At 45.4% G+C, this 17,974-nt stretch overlaps 1 protein-coding gene across 1 annotated transcript in view; it reads left to right on the top strand.

Annotated features, from left to right (window-relative positions):
- Positions 1–17,974, top strand: part of LOC105025156 (WD repeat-containing protein 70) — a 41,007-nt gene that overhangs the window by 22,587 nt on the left and 446 nt on the right. Inside the window, exons 11-17 of the mRNA XM_010895659.4 lie at positions 200–299; positions 1,262–1,346; positions 1,547–1,685; positions 12,452–12,552; positions 12,868–12,947; positions 15,067–15,183; positions 16,344–16,506. Coding sequence (XP_010893961.3) covers positions 200–299; positions 1,262–1,346; positions 1,547–1,685; positions 12,452–12,552; positions 12,868–12,947; positions 15,067–15,183; positions 16,344–16,506 — 785 coding nt within the window. The remainder of the gene's footprint in view (positions 1–199; positions 300–1,261; positions 1,347–1,546; positions 1,686–12,451; positions 12,553–12,867; positions 12,948–15,066; positions 15,184–16,343; positions 16,507–17,974) is intronic.

The raw sequence follows: 17,974 nt of genomic DNA, 5'->3' as shown, positions 1-17,974 counted from the left end.
AGCTTCTGTTGGTGAAACAACCTCAAGCAGAGCATTTAGAAGTTCACCAAAGGCTATTGGCGGTCTTAAGAACACGCGCTTGCTACCTTAGTCACTGTGACAATATATCCTGGGACTTTTTCTAATGCAGACTATATGTGAATATTGGGGCATCTTCATGTGTCATTCTTTAGCCCTCTTTTCCCTTCTTTCCTACCAGGTTCACACCAAATTCCACTGTCGCCAGGCCCACGACCCGGGAACAGACCCCTCCTGTCTCACCTTCTCCTACGACGGGAAAGTCCTGGCTTCTCGAGGAGGTGAGATCTATCAAACCGTCTCTGCTGATGTAGGGAAATTCTCTGGTTCTCAAGTATTTCCTGGGGAACCCCAGCTGTCTACATTTTTTTTGTAGCCATAAAAAGGCTACAAGTAGTCACTTATAATTAGCTTGATAATTAGTGGACCAGTGTGTTCAGGAAAAACCACAATGGTAATTCACTTCTGTCAACATGAACATCAACATTCAACAACAGTGTACTTTAGGTCTCTGTGTGTGTGTGTACATTGGAGCGAGTCTTTCGGCTCCAGCCCTGACCTAGTACTTTCAGGGGAGCTGTAACCCTCATCCAAAAATCTCTGTTGTTGCAGCAGTGAAAGAGCTTATCTCTTCCACGGAATGATAGCTATCAGGTGTGCTTTAATTTAAAAAGAAATGATGAAAGCAGGACAAATAAATAAAACTGGGTATGATACAGAATTACAATTACTCAAATGGTAACTGATTCCGCGGAGGGCCTAGTGTCTTGCTGGTTCTTGTTTTTTCCTGTCATTTGGTGTCCAATTAAGGCCTATACATCCTGGTGAGGGGAGATCCTATCCAATTAGGCACCTCAATCAAGCCCACGGTACGAGTAAAAGGCTGCTGACATTTGACACCTGAGTGTGGCCTTGCCTCCTTAGAGCAACTTCACAGGATAGTCAAATGCACATGTCGCAAACAAGGAAATGTTCACTCTCACTCGAGGAGAATGCGTTCTCCCGACAACAACCATATTTGAGCTTGCGATGGCGTGACTTACCAGAAGGAGTTACTGGTGCACAACCAAAAGGCTGTGTCAGACATTCAGTCCGAGCGACCCTGAGCCAGTCTGCCCTCTGCTGGACCCCCGGGCAGTAAACGCAGTGACACCGCTGTACTTGGAACCAATACTCCACACTGGGACTTGGATTACCATGTCTCTTCCATAACTCCCTTGATTCCAATGTTTCCCTTCGCCAGGTGACGACACTCTGAAGACCTGGGACATAAGGAACTTCAAGAAGCCTCTGAATGTTGCTACAGGTCTTTCCACCTTCTTCCCCATGTGAGTACTGGTCTCATTATCACAATGACTGTAAATGTTGGCGATGGAACTTCCTTTTGTGGATTTCTTAATCGCTTTAACCTAATAGCTGCCACTCTGTACATGTGCCAGGTACAGTCACCAATGACAATTTGCGTTTTGCACGAGCATGCTTTTTGTTGACCACTGGCTGAACTGTGTTGTGTGATTGTCCTCTACAGGACCGACTGCTGCTTCAGCCCTGATGACAAGCTGCTAGTGACGGGCACCTCCGTGAAGAAGGACCAGGGCAACGGGAAGTTGGTGTTCTTCGACAGAGCCACCTTCCAGAAGGTTTATGAAATCGAGGTCACCAACGCTGTGAGTAACATCATTTTAAATCAGAATGTAACTCGAGAACTTTGTTTTCAAAACTGTGTATATGAAATCCCAGAAACATTTCTTCTAATGGCAAAATTTACCAAACTAAAGTTCAAGTAGGGTACTTTCGCTGACAGCATCAGTATTGTCCAAGACAGAGTTTTCTGCAAACAAGAGTCTATGACTTGCATGAGGGTGGGCTTTTGATTCTGACAATGTCCACTTGCACAGGATTAACAGCTGCCGTGATGGCAACCTGTCAACCGTTTAAGGCAGAACACACAGTAAGACTGAGCTGCCCAGCAGCAGATCCTCTCTGTTTATACACAGGAACACAAGTGTCTGGTATCTGTTGAAATACTGCGTGAACCTAACTGGACTAACTCGAAAATGTCCAGTGTATTAGAGTTAGGGTTAGTTTGCACACACACATTATTATGGAACATGCACAATGATAATTGAACATTATTGTACATCTCAAAATAAAATGGAAAACATTGCAACAGAGGCAATATTGCAGACTTCCAAAGAAAGTCGCTAGAATTTGAGGGTTTGAGATGTCTTTGTTGTATTCTAAAACTCTACTATAACCGTCTAAGCTCTCATTTGAGCAGGAAAGAAGTCTTTCAGATAAAGGGGTTTAAGGTAATGTCTTTAATCTTCCATTCAAACAGAGCTTAATTATCCCCAGCAGGGATTAGACCTAGAGTACAGCCACTACTGAAACTTCAGACTGAGTCTGCCTGGGGAATATGGAATACTACTGAACTGAATTTGTAAGGTCTGATACAACAGCTGAATTCAAGTATTGGTACTGTTGATGCTGCTGAACTCTATTAGTATGGTCTGATAGCGTACTGCTGAACTCTATTAGTAAGGTCTGATAGCGTTGAGACTGCTGAACTCTGTTGATGTTTTTTGTTTTTTTTGTCAAGTGCCTTGCTGTGTTTTATTACAGTACCTTCGAAGTATTCAGACACTTTTGCCACATTTTGTTGTGTTATAGACATACTTTTACTCATTCTGAATTAAGTACAACCCTAAAAACCAATTCAGTTAGTACCATCACATAAATTGGCTGAAATAAAAACCCAGGTGCACCGAAACAGGTCTCATCATGAAAGGACAAGACAACTTTACAGGAAGAGTACTTTTTTTGCATGACTATGTATGTTTTGCCATCACTCTACACACAATAAACCAACATTTTTGAAATTTGCGCCAATTTATTGAACATCTAAAATATGTTATGTAATGTTTTGTATGTTAAGTATTTAGAGCCTTTATGCAGTACTTCACAGAAGCGACTTTGGCAGTGTTAGCCTTGTCTTCATGGGTATCCCTCTATCCACTTTACAGCTGAATTCGGACAGTTTCTCTCATTCTTTCTTGTAGATCCACTTAAGCATTGGCAGATTGGATTGGGAGCATAGGTGTCTAAATCATTAACACAACATGTGGAGAATGTGAAGATGTCTAACTACTTTTTGAAGGCGCTGTATTCTTTAATAATTTAAATAAGACTATATTAAATATTATTTCTGATTGAATACATTTTTTGAAACACCTATTGCTGTGATGACCTTTTCGACAATTAAGTCTCTCTATCCCAGGTTTTTCAACCGTTTTCAAAGGTTTGGGGATTATGTGTAGAATTCACTGTGTTCCTGATAAGCAAATTCAGATATGTTTTTACCTTGTTTGGTTGGTTATTGTCCTTCTGAAAGCCAAATTGTTTTACTATTCTGCCTCTGCTTATCTGCATCTCATTTTCTTTCTGTCTGAAGAAACTCTCCCCAGTCTTTGCCAATGTCAAGCATACCCATACCAAAATGCAGTCACCACCATGTTTGGAAATTGAGGCAGTTACTCAGCGATGTGTTGTTTGGGTTTTCTCCCAAACTTAAGGCTTTGCATTTTGGCTGAAACTTTTAAATGTTTTTTTTTTTCTTTCAGTTTTTGATTGGTGCCTTAGTCCTAAGAAGATACATGGTTTGGAATGAATGTATTCTGTATATTCTCTAGATTTCTCTCATATTCTTATTATTATTGGTATTATTCCAATTTCTTTAGCCTGCTTTACAGCCTTAATTATAAAAGTTATCAACATGAAACTAACTTTCAACCGTCCAGACTGCCACTACTCGGGTTGCATGACAAGATTGCTTTTAAACAATAACTATTTGAATGAGCTCCCAATGCATGATAATGGGAAAAGGAGCCTTACGCTTGAATTGGGACAGAACCAAACATTCTAGATGCATAGCCTCTTACACTGTTGAAGAGTTCAACTCCAAACCAGTGTGATATAATCAGACTGGCCCAAATTAACTTTGATTCCGTTCCGATTTTTTGATACTATTGGTGTTCTTTTTTTTATTATTATAAGCATTTAAAATGTGTATAACATGACATAGGTTTAATTAAGAGACATAGCGATATAGAGCGTTCTATGGGTATAACAGTGCAGCTATCCATGATCCATATTGTGGTTTGAGGGTCCCAGTTCAGTACATTTTCGGCCACAGCGCAGATATTTATTGTCAACAGTTACTGTTTATGTGGCAGAAGACCCAACACTATTTCAGGAAAAATATATAATACATAATGCCTGTTGAGAGCATAATCTAAAATTAAGTGCAATGTGTAAACAGGACACAAACATAGTACCCATATGATATTAAAACTATCATTAGTTTTCTGAAATAGTGCTGAAACTCTGTTCCAGCCGTAGTACGGCGCGTATCTGCAGCCACACACACACACACCCACTGCTCTTGTTATTTCTTTAGGCTGATTAGACTGCTGAGGGCTGCTGGAATACCTTGGAGAGACCAAGTCGTGTTGTTTCTGTGTTGCTCTGTGGACACTGTGTCAGCTTGTGCTAGGAAGTCGTTTTTTTACAGACTCAGATCTTTTTGAGTGGTTCGGTAAAAACAATGCTGACTGCCACAGACTTTGCCTACATGGGAAGTCAAGAATGAAAGAAACCTCTGCTCTTAAAAATTATTTCACTACAATGGTGTCCATTCTCAGTTTTCTCACAAAAATTGAATGTGTTTGCTGTTGTAAAATAATCAATGGCCTCAGGGTGACATCTGTGTTATGTTTCCTTTCTGTCCTGTTGATCAATAATCTTGCACATATATATGTGCGCAAGAGCAAGAACGGGTACATGAAAGGTGTCTGATGTGCTGGGCATGAAATATTAAGTTGCCTGAGCAGTATATCTCAACCCCACAAGATGCCTTATTGTTCTTATAAACCAATGCAATTAGAGCAGTAAAACATTTGAGCTTGGAATTCTGCTGAACACAGTAAGGTCTGATACTGTAGATACTGCTGAACGCGGTAAGGTCTGATAAAGCTGAACATAGTCATGTCTGATATCCTGCTGAACATAGTCATGTCTGATATCCTGCTGAACACAGTAAGGTCTGATACTGTAGATACTGCTGAACGCGGTAAGGTCTGATAAAGCTGAACGCAGTCTGATATCCTGCTGAACATAGTCATGTCTGATATCCTGCTGAACACAGTCAGGTCTTGTATACTGCTGAACACTGTCAGGTCTTGTATACTGCTGAACACAGTCAGGTCTTGTATACTGCTGAACACAGTCAGGTCTTGTATACTGCTGAACACAGTCAGGTCTTGTATACTGCTGAACACAGTCAGGTCTGATACACTGCAGATGCTGCTGAACACAGTCGGGTCCGACGCTACTGAATTGAATCCCTCAGTCCTCTGGCCTGTCTGCAATGGAAGTTGATGTTTTTTTTATCTTGCATTTCAGCCGAGTCCTGCTGGTATTATTATTAAAAAGGCCCACACTGATACTAATATGATAATATGCCTTGCTCTGCATTTTGCCTTCTTGTAGGTTTAATGAAATGTAGATTTGATTATGAACATGCCCCAGGCAGGAAACATTTGGAAGGCTTTTTATCACATATTAATTCATGCCATGCATCTGTGTCAAACCTGGGGTCTTGCCAGCATGTGTCACTGCCACATTGGAATAGTGTTTGAATAGTGTTAGCCTTTCATTGAAGCATCTGATTTGAGTTATGGCTGTTGGTCTCAACATTGCCACCTGTGCTACTTGTGGGGCTCCTCTGAATAAGAACTGAGTACCGATGTTTCCCCGACACTGCGGTTTGCCAGTAGCGCGCTCATCTTTCAGTCCAGGGTGAACTATAAAACCCTACTTAACAGAGCCAAGCATGGACAGGATAAACCATTCAGTTTAAGGCCCAAGTCTACCCAGCAAAAAGGGGAGAAATGTACCCCGACTGTCTGCCAATCATCCTGATCAAGTGTTGGCAGGAGAGGCTTTTCCAAATGGTTTAGTAAACATTGGATATAGAATTAACTGGTACAACTAGTCCATTCACACGCACATTTTTCCACAAAGTCATGTATTCCACAAGGTAGCATGTTGAGAACCTTTACATGCTGCAGTTTGAGAAACTTTAAATGTTGCAGTTTGAGAACCTATGCTGCAGGTTGAAAAGGTGCACTGAAAGATTGGTGGGGGGCTGATGTTCTCCTCATCTGTTCCAGAGAGACGTCGTCTGTCTGGTTAAAATTGAAACCACACCACCAGTCTGTTGTTGGAAGAATGTGCTCCCTGTTGCTTGAAAAAAAAAAAAAAAAAACAATGTACATGGAACTGCTGTCTTTTTCCCATCTTCCACTGAAATCCCTCACTCTCTCTCGAAATCCTTCATTCTTCCTCAGTAACACTGTCACGGGAAAGGGGCTTTATTGGCATGGGAAATGTTGTTATATTGCCAAAGTAGAAAATAAGAAAAATTAAATGAATAACAATTTAAACATATTAAATCAGGATTTCTAAATAAGCATCTTTTGCTCTTCTCCCCCTAACTCGGCCCTCTCCAGTGGATTTAGTAGAGTTTATGTGCAGTCATAACAGTGAAGTCTGACAGAGGCTAATAGCTTCAAACTCAGCATCTGCCCGGCCCAGGCCTAACAGCCAGGTCGTCCCGTCCCCCACCAAACCCCCCCCCCCAGGCCCTGTAAACCTCCCCCCGCCGCCAGCCGGCTGCCCTCCTCGTCTGTCTGACAGCAGGCCTGGCACGGCCTACAGAGACACCTAAGTGCAGGCACCCGTGTGTGTATACACACCCTGGTTCCCATCCCTGAGTGGAGCTGCGAGGTGCTAAAGGTTTGTTTTTGCAGCCCGTGTCGTTATGTCTGGGGTGATGTGCACTCAGAGGACCTGACGAATGAGCTATTTACCGTGTTTACGCCAGACGTCCTGCTCGGAGATGGCCTGAAATATAGTGCCGTCTCCACCGAGTGGTGCACCGGGCGGTCGAGTGAAAGGCACGGCTACCAATCATCTTCAACTAAACAGTCTACATAACCCTGGACCTGGGGCCCGGGCAGCGGAGCCGAGGAGTCCTCCCCCTGGGATGGGTAAATACACCGCCAAGTCTGGGCTTATCAGCTCATCTCTGTCCGTCACCGGACGTGAACCAGGTGAGAAGTCCCAGGCTTACGCCTGCTGAGGGACTGAGAGTCACCCTCTAAGGGAGAGTACTAGTGGACATAGCGGTCCCAGACCAGGAGATTTCTCCCGGGGAGCTGGTTGCTGGAGGCTTCGTCCCGGCCTGTCATTCCTTCAGTGTGTGTCACATCTGTGTTGATGTTTGCGCTCGCTACACTTGACTTGGAACGCTTGATGGGTTTCCAACAGTAACCTGCCTCCCCCTCCCACGCTAGCTTTAATGGAGGCTCAGGCTTTCATCTCCATGTGGAGGGGGAGAAGGAGAAGAGGGGCTGGGACAGTGGCCAATGGACCGTTTTCTTTAAAGGGTTTCAGATTGTGACATGCGTTTCCAGATTGTGACATTAATTTCCAGTTTGTGAGTCATTTGTCGTTGGTCTCACTAGTTCAAGCTGCTAATACTACATGGCCACCTCAGTCCAAACAGTCACTTTCAGGACAAATTACACCCAGGTTATTTTTAAATGTGGAACTGTTTGATCCTCTGGATTCCAGTAATAAGTGTGTGTCCTGCAGCTGTCTGCGTTTCTGCAGAGGCCCCTGACTTTACTGTTATTGAGTGCAGAGCCTGTGGTAATGCGGAGCCTGTGGTAATGCGGAGCCTGTGGTAATGCGGAGCCTGTGGTAATGCGGAGCCTGTGGTAGTGCGGAGCCTGTGGTAGTGCGGAGCCTGTGGTAATGCGGAGCCTGTGGTAATGCGGAGCCTGTGGTAGTGCGGAGCCTGTGGTAGTGCGGAGCCTGTGGTAGTGCGGAGCCTGTGGTAGTGCGGAGCCTGTGGTAGTGCGGAGCCTGTGGTAGTGCGGAGCCTGTGGTAGTGCGGAGCCTGTGGTAGTGCTGAGCCTGTGGTAGTGCTGAGCCTGTGGTAGTGCTGAGCCTGTGGTAGTGCGGAGCCTGTGGTAGTGGGGAGCCTGTGGTAGTGGGGAGCCTGTGGTAGTGGGGAGCCTGTGGTAGTGGGGAGCCTGTGGTAGCTCTAGCGGTAACGCCCAAATGTCTATACACTTGGATTGTTCCCCTGGAGACAGGGGTTCAATTCCATCTTTCAAGCTCTGCCACCAGTCCTCTCCAGCCTGTTTAATTCAAAATTTCTCAGTAAAATGTATCTTCAAATAACAATTCGGAGGTAGTCAGTCTCTTTTATGCTGCTCCTCCACAATGTCTTATGTGATGGTCTTTCAGTTATTGGTTCGTGAAGCAAACTGACATGATTTTCCCATTTAGTGGCACGCAGGGGAACAATCCAAGTCATCTGTCCATAGTCAGATGTGGCATTGGTTCATGGGTAATGTGAATTAGGCTGTGTGTAAAAGTGTTCTTAATTACAGTGTAGCTGGGGTGCTAAGTCCCTCCTCCTTTCTGGGTCTGCGTGGCTAACCTTTTGTGGCTCGCTGTCTCCCTGTCAACACTCTCCTTTTGAAACCCGCTCGCGGGCAACCAACCAAGAGCCAGGGAGTTCTTTCCGAAGAATAAAAACCGTGCTCCGCTTGACTCGGTTCGCATACTCATTATTCCCGCATAACAGATTTCCCGTCCGATCCGAGGTGTGTTTGTTTCTCTTCATCAGTCGCACATTGATAGATAATATTCACTCTGTCTCTTTTCATCCGACGAGAGGCGGAGAGGGGAAAGGCTATTGAATGGCTGATTAAAGAGCTTCTCCCCTGTCCTCGTCAGAGTGGCGTTACGTCGTGTAGACTCTGTGTTCCCCGCAATAAACACACAGCCATGAATATCCACGGTGGGGGCCTTACCCCTGGGTGAGGCCGCTGCATAGCTCTGAGTGGGCCGTACTTGGCTGGCCCCCGGTCAGTTGAGTTGCGTCTAATTTCACTTGGACAGGTTGAACTGCAAGAATCCGTCATGGCCCATGTTGGTTGGTGATTTACGAGCAGCGGGGGTTCTTGATTTGTGGTTTTTGTAATTTATTATTTGGACCAGTCAGGGTCGGACGAAGGCGGCGCTCACACTAGGGCGGGATTTCAGACCTGTAAACAGTTGCCACAAAATCAACGTTGCATATTTTCGCAGTAAAGCACAAGGGGTTGTGGTATTTGGCCAATAAACCACGGCTAAGAGCTGTTATTAGGCACAATGCTTAGCCGTGTTATATTGGCAACATACCACAAACCTCCAAGATGCCTTGTTTTTATAAATTGGTTTCCAACTAAGTTATAGCAGTCAAAGTGATATACAGTGCTATATGCACCCGATTTTATAATATATAAAAAAAAAAGCATAAGCACTTGAAAATGCTTTTTGGTCTTGATAAACCAGGTTGAAACTGGCGTTATTAGACTTTCCCTTTGCCCTAGAGAAGACTTCGCTCCCTTTCTGTAACCAACACTGATCCCAATTATTAACGACAGAACTGAAGCAGGAAATGACCAACTATTTCAAGATGATTTAATTGGTGGATGACTAAGATTATGTGGGATGGGCCTGTTTCTGCCCTGTGTGCCGCTGGGTCTAGTCTCTGAGCTCTGATTGAGATCCACTGGAGTGTGACACAAGTCATTCGTTGTAGTGGAGATTATCCACATAGTCTGATTGGGAGCGTTTTCTAGATCTTTCTAAATCATCAATTACTTCACCACATGGTTGGTGGTGCAGATTAACCCTGGTTTGTCCGGCACACTCTCTCACCCGTCACACACGCAGAGCTGTCGGCGGAGCCTTTGGACTGTTGAGGGATCTGGGGTTGTTGTTGCCAGGCGGTGGGTTTGTGGGCGGTCAGGGTGGTGAGCTTGTCGTGGTTTGGGGTGGGATGGGTTTGGCTGACTGAATACATGTAATTCCTAGTTATTGTGTGTGAGTTCATAACTCTGTGTGTGTGTGTGGGATATAAAAACAGACGTGTGTGTGTGTGTGTGTGTGTGTGAGTTCATAACTCTTTGTGTGTGTGTGGGATATAAAAACAAGTGTGTGTGTGTGTGTGTGTGGGAAGCTGAACAGCTGGGCGTTAAGCAGCTTTCACCATGTCACAGACCCCTCCCCACAGCACAACGCCCCGCGGTCCCTCCCATCTAGGCCCACCCCCCACAGGGCTGATCCACACGCAGGCCCTGGGCACGCCACGCCCACACAACACACCATACAGACCCTCGCTACAGCCACACACGCACACTCACCCACCCAGTCACCACTTCCCAACGGTCCAGAAGGTCCAGTGGAACGATCCGTCACACATGGTCTTCATTAGACCATAAGGAAGTTGTGGGAAATTCCTGGTGCGATGGGCTTCGGCTTAGTCGGCTTTGGCTACGAAGCCAGTCGTCACCCAAACACCTTTCCAAATGTGTCTAAGGCACCCAAGCACCAATTGTGAAGTTGTGATGTGGTTTTTGGACTTCTGATTGCACCTCACAGGTGTTGGGCATTCTGAGTCTATTCAGTGAACCATCTTATTTGGCTTGTGAATGGCTGATGATTCAAAATACTTCAAAATAACTCCGGAACAATGAAAATAGAGCATATTTCTAATGGAGAAAAAGTAGGCTACAATTATGTTAGCATGTGAAATGTACAATCAGATTGATCTTGTACTAAATGTTAGATGGCCTGCCATTTGTTTTACTGACATTACCTTACTGGAAACATTTGCATAGAACACAGATTCACTCATTCCACTATTCATTGTTTCTCCAGTGCGGATATGCCGTCTTTGGTGAATCATTTTTCACCTGTAGATAATCATTGTCCAAGCTAAATAATTTAGGAAATTAAGGGTCCAAAGGAACGTTTTCTTTTCCCAATGCGATTCGATTCTCAGAGTTTAACAGCTGTTCAAAAGAGCCGTTCGTTCACGAACGACCCATGTCTATACGCCAGTTGAGCTGTCTCAATGTTGAACTGATATTGGCAGTTACTGCTTCACTAGAGCTTGTTCACTGCGACAAAGTGAATGTTAGCTAGCTAACTTACCAAATAAACATTTAATAAGCATTTAATTTTGTAGGCTACTTGCTTGTTAGCTTCTCTTTTGGTTTTGTAATATGAATGGGCTGGCTCAGGTTGGGCTACAAAAAATCACAAAAATGTTGAGCCACATCTTGCAGTTTATCGCTGAAATCTTAAGTTGACATACTTTACTCAGTGAAGCCATCCGCAGAATGATACGGTATCTCCCACTGAGTTTTTCTGCCAGGCTGGTGTGCTGTGTTTGGTATCTAACGGATGAGGTTCCATCCTCACAGACCCTGTACGTGTCCGTGTCAGGTCTCAACATAATTCCTTTTTATGCTTTTCTGAACTAAGAAATATTTTCCCCTCACTTTTTCATGCACGCGCGCAAAAACGTCTTGCTGCACACCCAGGCGCACTTCCGATTTAGCTCACCGGCAAACCGCCTAACATCAGCATGGCTGAAAAGAAATTCATGTAAGGTTTTGAAATGACCTATTCAATGTCAATTGACAGATAATTGACACATTTCTGAGTTCAAGTTGACTTGATAGGGTTGGCCAAAACACAACTTGGTTATTGAGTGTAAGGGGGCAGTTGAACATTGGGTGTTACTGAATGTTTCTAACAAAATAAATTACTATACAAATCTAATATTTTTTTGTTCACTCAGGTTCTGTTAATTTAATTTTGGATATTGGTCAAAACACTGAAAACATTCAGCGAAGAAAAGGAGAGCATTTATTTAATATAAATATATTATTATTACTGTAACCAGGGTTTATTTGGATGGCTGCCTGGCCCTCTACCACTACAGTCTACTGTTTATAACCTGCCTGGCCCTCTACCACTACAGTCTACTGTTTATAACCTGCCTGGCCCTCTACCACTACAGTCTACTGTTTATAACCTGCCTGGCCCTCTACCACTACAGTCTACTGTTTATAACCTGCCTGGCCCTCTACCACTACAGTCTACTGTTTATAACCTGCCTGGCCCTCTACCACTACAGTCTACTGTTTAAAACCTGCCTGGCCCTCTACCACTACAGTCTGTTTATAACCTGCCTGGCCCTCTACCACTACAGTCTACTGTTTAAAACCTGCCTGGCCCTCTACCACTACAGTCTACTGTTTAAAACCTGCCTGGCCCTCTACCACTACAGTCTGTTTATAACCTGCCTGGCCCTCTACCACTACAGTCTACTGTTTAAAACCTGCCTGGCCCTCTACCACTACAGTCTGTTTATAACCTGCCTGGCCCTCTACCACTACAGTCTACTGTTTATAACCTGCCTCGTGTGTTGTCCCTGTCTGTTTTGTGCCTCCTTCAGAGTGTGGTTCGCTGTCTCTGGCATCCCAAGCTGAATCAGATCATGGTGGGGACTGGAAACGGACTTGCGAAGGTCTACTATGACCCAGTCAAAAGTCACAGGTACGCTGAGCCGACACCGTTGACTTTCACGGAACCTGCGGTTGTTGGATTTATTTGTAGCTGCCCTTTAAACCACCCATTTTCTCTCTGCACTGAACTAACTCCCAGTGATACGGTAGTCTGTATGTAGTGATGATGATGATGATGATGAGGAAATGGATTGTCTACCCTCCATGACGTTCTATGCGGAGCTGAAGCCCGTTTTACAGCTGAGCTACGGGCAGACATGTTTGACCCCTGTGTAAAAAGCCCACTGTGTCTACCGCAGATGGAATGTGAACTTTAAGGTGTCTGTCTGTGTGTCTGTGTGTGTAGGGGAGCTATGCTGTGTGTGGTGAAGAGTAAGAGGAAAGAGAGGCAAGCCGAGACACTAACGCAAGACTACATCATCACACGTAAGTTACTCTCTGTCTCTCGCACACACTGACAGATTGGTCACAATGTTGATTGGGCCTTCAGGTAGCTGTTAGGCTAGATACAGTGGATATAAAAAGTCTACACACCCCTGTTAAAATGCCAGGTTTTTGGTCTGTAAAGAATGAGACAAAGAGAAATCATATCAGAACTTTTCCCACTGTTATTGTGACCTATAATGTGAACAATTCAATTGAAAAACAAACTGATATCTTCAAGGGTTAAAAATGAAACCTTACAATAAACTGGTTGCATTAGTGTGCACACCCTCTTATAACTGGGGATGTGGCTGTGTTCACAATTAACCAATCACATCCAAACTCATGTTAAATAGAAGTCATTACACACCTGCCATCATTTAGTTGCATCTCAGAGCAAAAGCCATGGTCTGCAGAGAGCTTCCAAAGCATCAGAGGGATCTCATTATTGAAAGATATCAGTCAGGAGAAGGGGACAAAATAATTTCTAAAGCATTAGATATACCATGGAACACAGTGAAGACAGTCACCACAAAGTGGCGAAAATATGACACAACAGAGACATTACCAAGAACTGGACGTCCCTCCAAAATTGATGAGAAGACGAGAAGAAAACTGGTCAGGGAGGCTTCCAAGAGGCACACTTATGCAACCAGGTTATTGTGAGTTTTAAATGTTTCCTGCTCCAAGATTTCAGTTTGTTTTTCAATTGAATTGTTCATGTTATAGGTCACATTAAAGGTGGAAAAAGTTTTGACATGATTTATCTTTGTCACATTATTTTACATCACAAGGACCTGGCATTTTAACAGGGGTGTGTGGACTTTTTATATCCACTGTAGCTGTTAGGCTACATATACATATCCAAGTCCACTGCACAATTACTAGGGTAATGTAGGTTAAGTGGCTATTCAGAAGGCTCTACGAGGCACCGTGAACCAGCTCCAATCATCTGGTCACCAGTGACCTCCCTGCATGTCATCATGTGCCCTGAAGAACATCCCTGCTAGCTGTGAATAACACACTGCGCCACCACACAGGAAGCCATTACTGCTCGTGAGAAGCCTGTCGGACAATCGCAACTCGCAACACACACAAACACTCATCAAGCGCGGCGAGCGTTTATCAACGGTGTCGAGCAGAATCGGACACACACACACACACACACACACACACACACACACACACACTGAGCATGTCGGCAGCCGGCGTTGTCACGATGGCGTGCGGTCAGGGGGAGTGAACCACGCATCAGCCGCCAAGTCCCCGGTCACGCCGGGGACAGCCACCTCTCCCACCAGAGACGGCGTGATAAGCTCCGCTTCCGCACTCCCACCCAACCCTCTCCCGTGTCCACACACACACACACACACACACAAACTTGCCCACTTGACCAGTCTTTAACCCGGCCTGTCTGTCGGTGCACGTGTCTCTGCGCTGACCCCGCGCGTGGTCGACGCCTGCCACCCCCGCCCCCCCGGCACCTGGCCGGCGTCAGACCACGAGGGAAATGCCGCTTATTGTTTAGGCAACGACACCCTTTCTAATATCCATCATGTGATTTCAACGCCACGGCAATGGGCCCTGGAGAGGCGGGGCTGCCATCGCTGACTGACGCACTTGTGCCCCAGTGCTGGAAAATTAGCGGGGACAGGAAGAGTGGTGATGGCCCATTGACAAAGGAGTGGGAATCTGTTAACAGTAACCTTTTTGTTTAATGTAGCGTGGAGGAGTGGATTTAACACTGAACACTGACAACACAGGCTCCTGAATGGAAAATCACTTCATCTAGCCCTACACTAAGAGTCTGTAACCCCTGAGAAGACACATGCATGCATGACACACACACACACACACACACGGGTACTTAGTTATACAAGAGTACACACGCTGGACACAAACACAATAACTCATATAGACACAGAACACACACTTGCCCTATAAAGTGTCCAAGGCATTTATTGTGGTGGTGTTCAGCAATCTGTGAAATGTCGATGTGTAAATATAAACACGGAAGTGTTAAGGACCCTGTTGGTGTGCAACGTGCCAGAAAGCCTGCTCGCGTGGGAGAAGCGGGGTGTCTGACTTTTCTGTTTAACGTCTGGCTCTTCTGTCCTTCCAGCTCATGCGCTTCCCATGTTCCGTGAGGCCCGGCAACGCAGCACCAAGAAACAGCTGGAGAAAGACAGGCTGGACCCCTTGAAGTCCCACAAGCCTGAGCCTCCCGTCACTGGACCAGGTGATGGCCAACACACCACTGAATCTTGTCTCAAACAACTTTTTATATGCGTGTGTGTATGTACACACACATATACACACACACACTCCGTACACACTGTTCATATTTTTTGTAGTGCCTTGTAAAAGTGTTCAGACCCCTCACCAATCCAACACCCACAATTCTTATTTTTCCTGGATTCCAGATGATACACTGACATTTGTTTCTGTTTGATATTTTATTTTCAAACACTGGCACTAGAAATCTCTTATTGCATGTTGATATTGGTTTTATGTTGGGAAATATTTGTAAGAGAAAAAAAAAATTGAAATATGGTATGAATCAAGGCAGGTGCATCCAAACCAAGGTCTTGTTGGATCAGTGTCTTCCCTCTTGAAAGAAATGGACGCAATTATTCTTTCTTAACCAGACAGATGAATCCAAAGCCCCTCTTACACTAACAGATGCTGTAACGTTACACAGCTGCGGTTTGGGGTCAAACAACAGAATATATTTTCAGTCTATGATAAATCCATTTAACTGTATGACTCTTAAGGGTTTTGGCTAGCTGCTGGCTTTAGCTGTTGGCTTTAGCTGTTGTCTCATTTCTTACCACACAGCTGCCCTAAGGAGTCCTCTGTCCTCTCTGTACTGTCTGCTTCTATTACGCAGTCACACTTTACCGGAGCTCTCACTCAATAAGCTGAGGTGCTGCCCCACTTCTCCTGACGGGATGTTTCCCAGCTGTGTGTTCAGCAGTCACGCTCTGAGATCCGTCTGCTCCCATACATGACTGTGTGTGCTCCGCTGAAGATGAAGTGGAACGAGTCACTTTCCTTTGTTTATTAACTGGATTAGAGGACTCTAAAAAAAGGCCTGAGATGTTTGGGGGAGGGGGGCGGGTGGGCGGGCACGTGAGAAGGTAAGCAAGAAGACAGAGTAAGGTTGCAAACTGATGGTAACTTTCCCGAAAATCTCGACCATGGTTTCTGGAAAACCTGGACCTTTTTTGGGAAGGTTACCTAACATAAGAGACATCAAAATGTGAAGTGCAATAATCACTAACTCAATTAAGAACACTGGTCCCACTCACCCCCTTTTCTAACAGACTTGAGCGTGCGCGTGTGTGTACGTTTGTGTGTGTGTGCGTGTCTGACCCAGGGATCCTTTTTTGTTCTCAGGTCGTGGAGGACGTGTGGCTGCCCATGGAGGCACTCTGTCCTCCTTCATTGTCAAGAACATTGCTCTGGACAAAACCGACGACAGCAACCCTCGTCAGGCCATCCTCCGACATGCCAAGGAGGCCTCTGAAAACCCCTACTGGGTCGCCCCGGCCTACAGCAAGTAAGATCCACTACACAAACACCTTGTTTTTACTTTCCTTGTGAGGACTAAAAATGTATTAACAATAATATTTACTCTGTCTTCTCCTTAACCAAACATCAACCCTAACACCCTGACCTAACCTGATGGGAGGTCAGTTAGCCAGCCGGTCTGTTAGCCCCCCAGCCGGTCTGTTAGCCCCCCAGCCGGTCTGTTAGCCCCCCAGCTGGTCTGTTAGCCCCCCAGCCGGTCTGTTAGCCCCCCAGCCGGTCTGTTAGCCCCCCAGCCGGTCTGTTAGCCCCCCAGCCGGTCTGTTAGCCCCCCAGCCGGTCTGTTAGCCAGCCGGGCCAGCAGGTCTGTTAGCCAGGCAAACAGACCGGACAGACAGATGGACAGACAGTAAGGTGAGTCTTCAGCAGGTCTAGTTTGTAATCTGTTGGGCTGTGCTTAGGTTGCAGGCTGGATGAGACATTAATGTTTGAAAAGCTGCGTGCTGAGCCCCAGGTCTGGAGGACTGACAGGGAGCTACCTGAGAGGACTCGTGTTCCACCTCATTGTCCCTTCTGACACGGAACACTTCTGATCCAAAGGTGTTGAAGGGAAACATCAGCGTTTGTAGACACGCCGACCCCATTGATGGTACTAGCAGCTTCATATGAGCGTCGTTCATGGCAGGAGATAATCCCTCCGTTCATGTAGTTGGCACAGGAAGTAATGTGTTTATTAACGCATTGACTTAATGCGTTAATAAACACAGTGCTTACATGTGCCGTTTTGTTTATCGTCCCATTTGTACAAGGCTCAATCCTACATTTGAAGGCTGGATTATGGAACGTGGCCCGGTGGAACAGATTGTGGTCAGATTCTGGTTCGGGCCCTCTGAGTAACAGAAGCCAGTCACACCTTTCCTGGCACCTGTGTCATGTTCATATGCATTATGCATCTGTCTGATTTTGGCAACACAATCCCAGTGGACCGTCCAATGACCTCATTATCTTTGTCCTCGTCCTCCGTCCAGGTGTGTGCTTTTAGGACGTTGTCTGTGGTTCACGAGCGACAGGCTCCCTATGAATGGGACCGTGCCAGAGGAGTTTGTCTTGGCTCGGCCCGGCTACCTCGGTCATTAATTCCCATGGCTAATTGGAACGTGACACTTACGACAGGCGTTGTAGCAACTTGGCCAAATTATCCGGTTACCCCTGTTGTTGGGCTGTCACACACACACACACACACACATACAACAGAGTACATATTAGGTTACACCTTTCTCTTCTGCTCATTGGATGACCTGAAGGGTGTTGTCTGTAAACCGTCCTCAGGGAGACGACGCGCTGCAGGTGTTTTCTGGAACTTCTGGAAATATTCCCTACTCAGAAGTTCCTAAAATCCATCCCCCTTGTGGGCATGCTCATCACTTTTGTTTGTCTGCTGGTGTCGTGCTTCTTCCAGGACAGATGTTTGATTTTAATCACTGCTCAGAATGGAGTGA

Source organism: Esox lucius, chromosome 14 (assembly GCF_011004845.1).
Source record: "Esox lucius isolate fEsoLuc1 chromosome 14, fEsoLuc1.pri, whole genome shotgun sequence".
NCBI classification, from domain to species: domain Eukaryota; kingdom Metazoa; phylum Chordata; class Actinopteri; order Esociformes; family Esocidae; genus Esox; species Esox lucius.
Note: the sequence above shows the minus strand (reverse complement) of the source record. Positions and strands in the feature narration are given on the sequence as shown.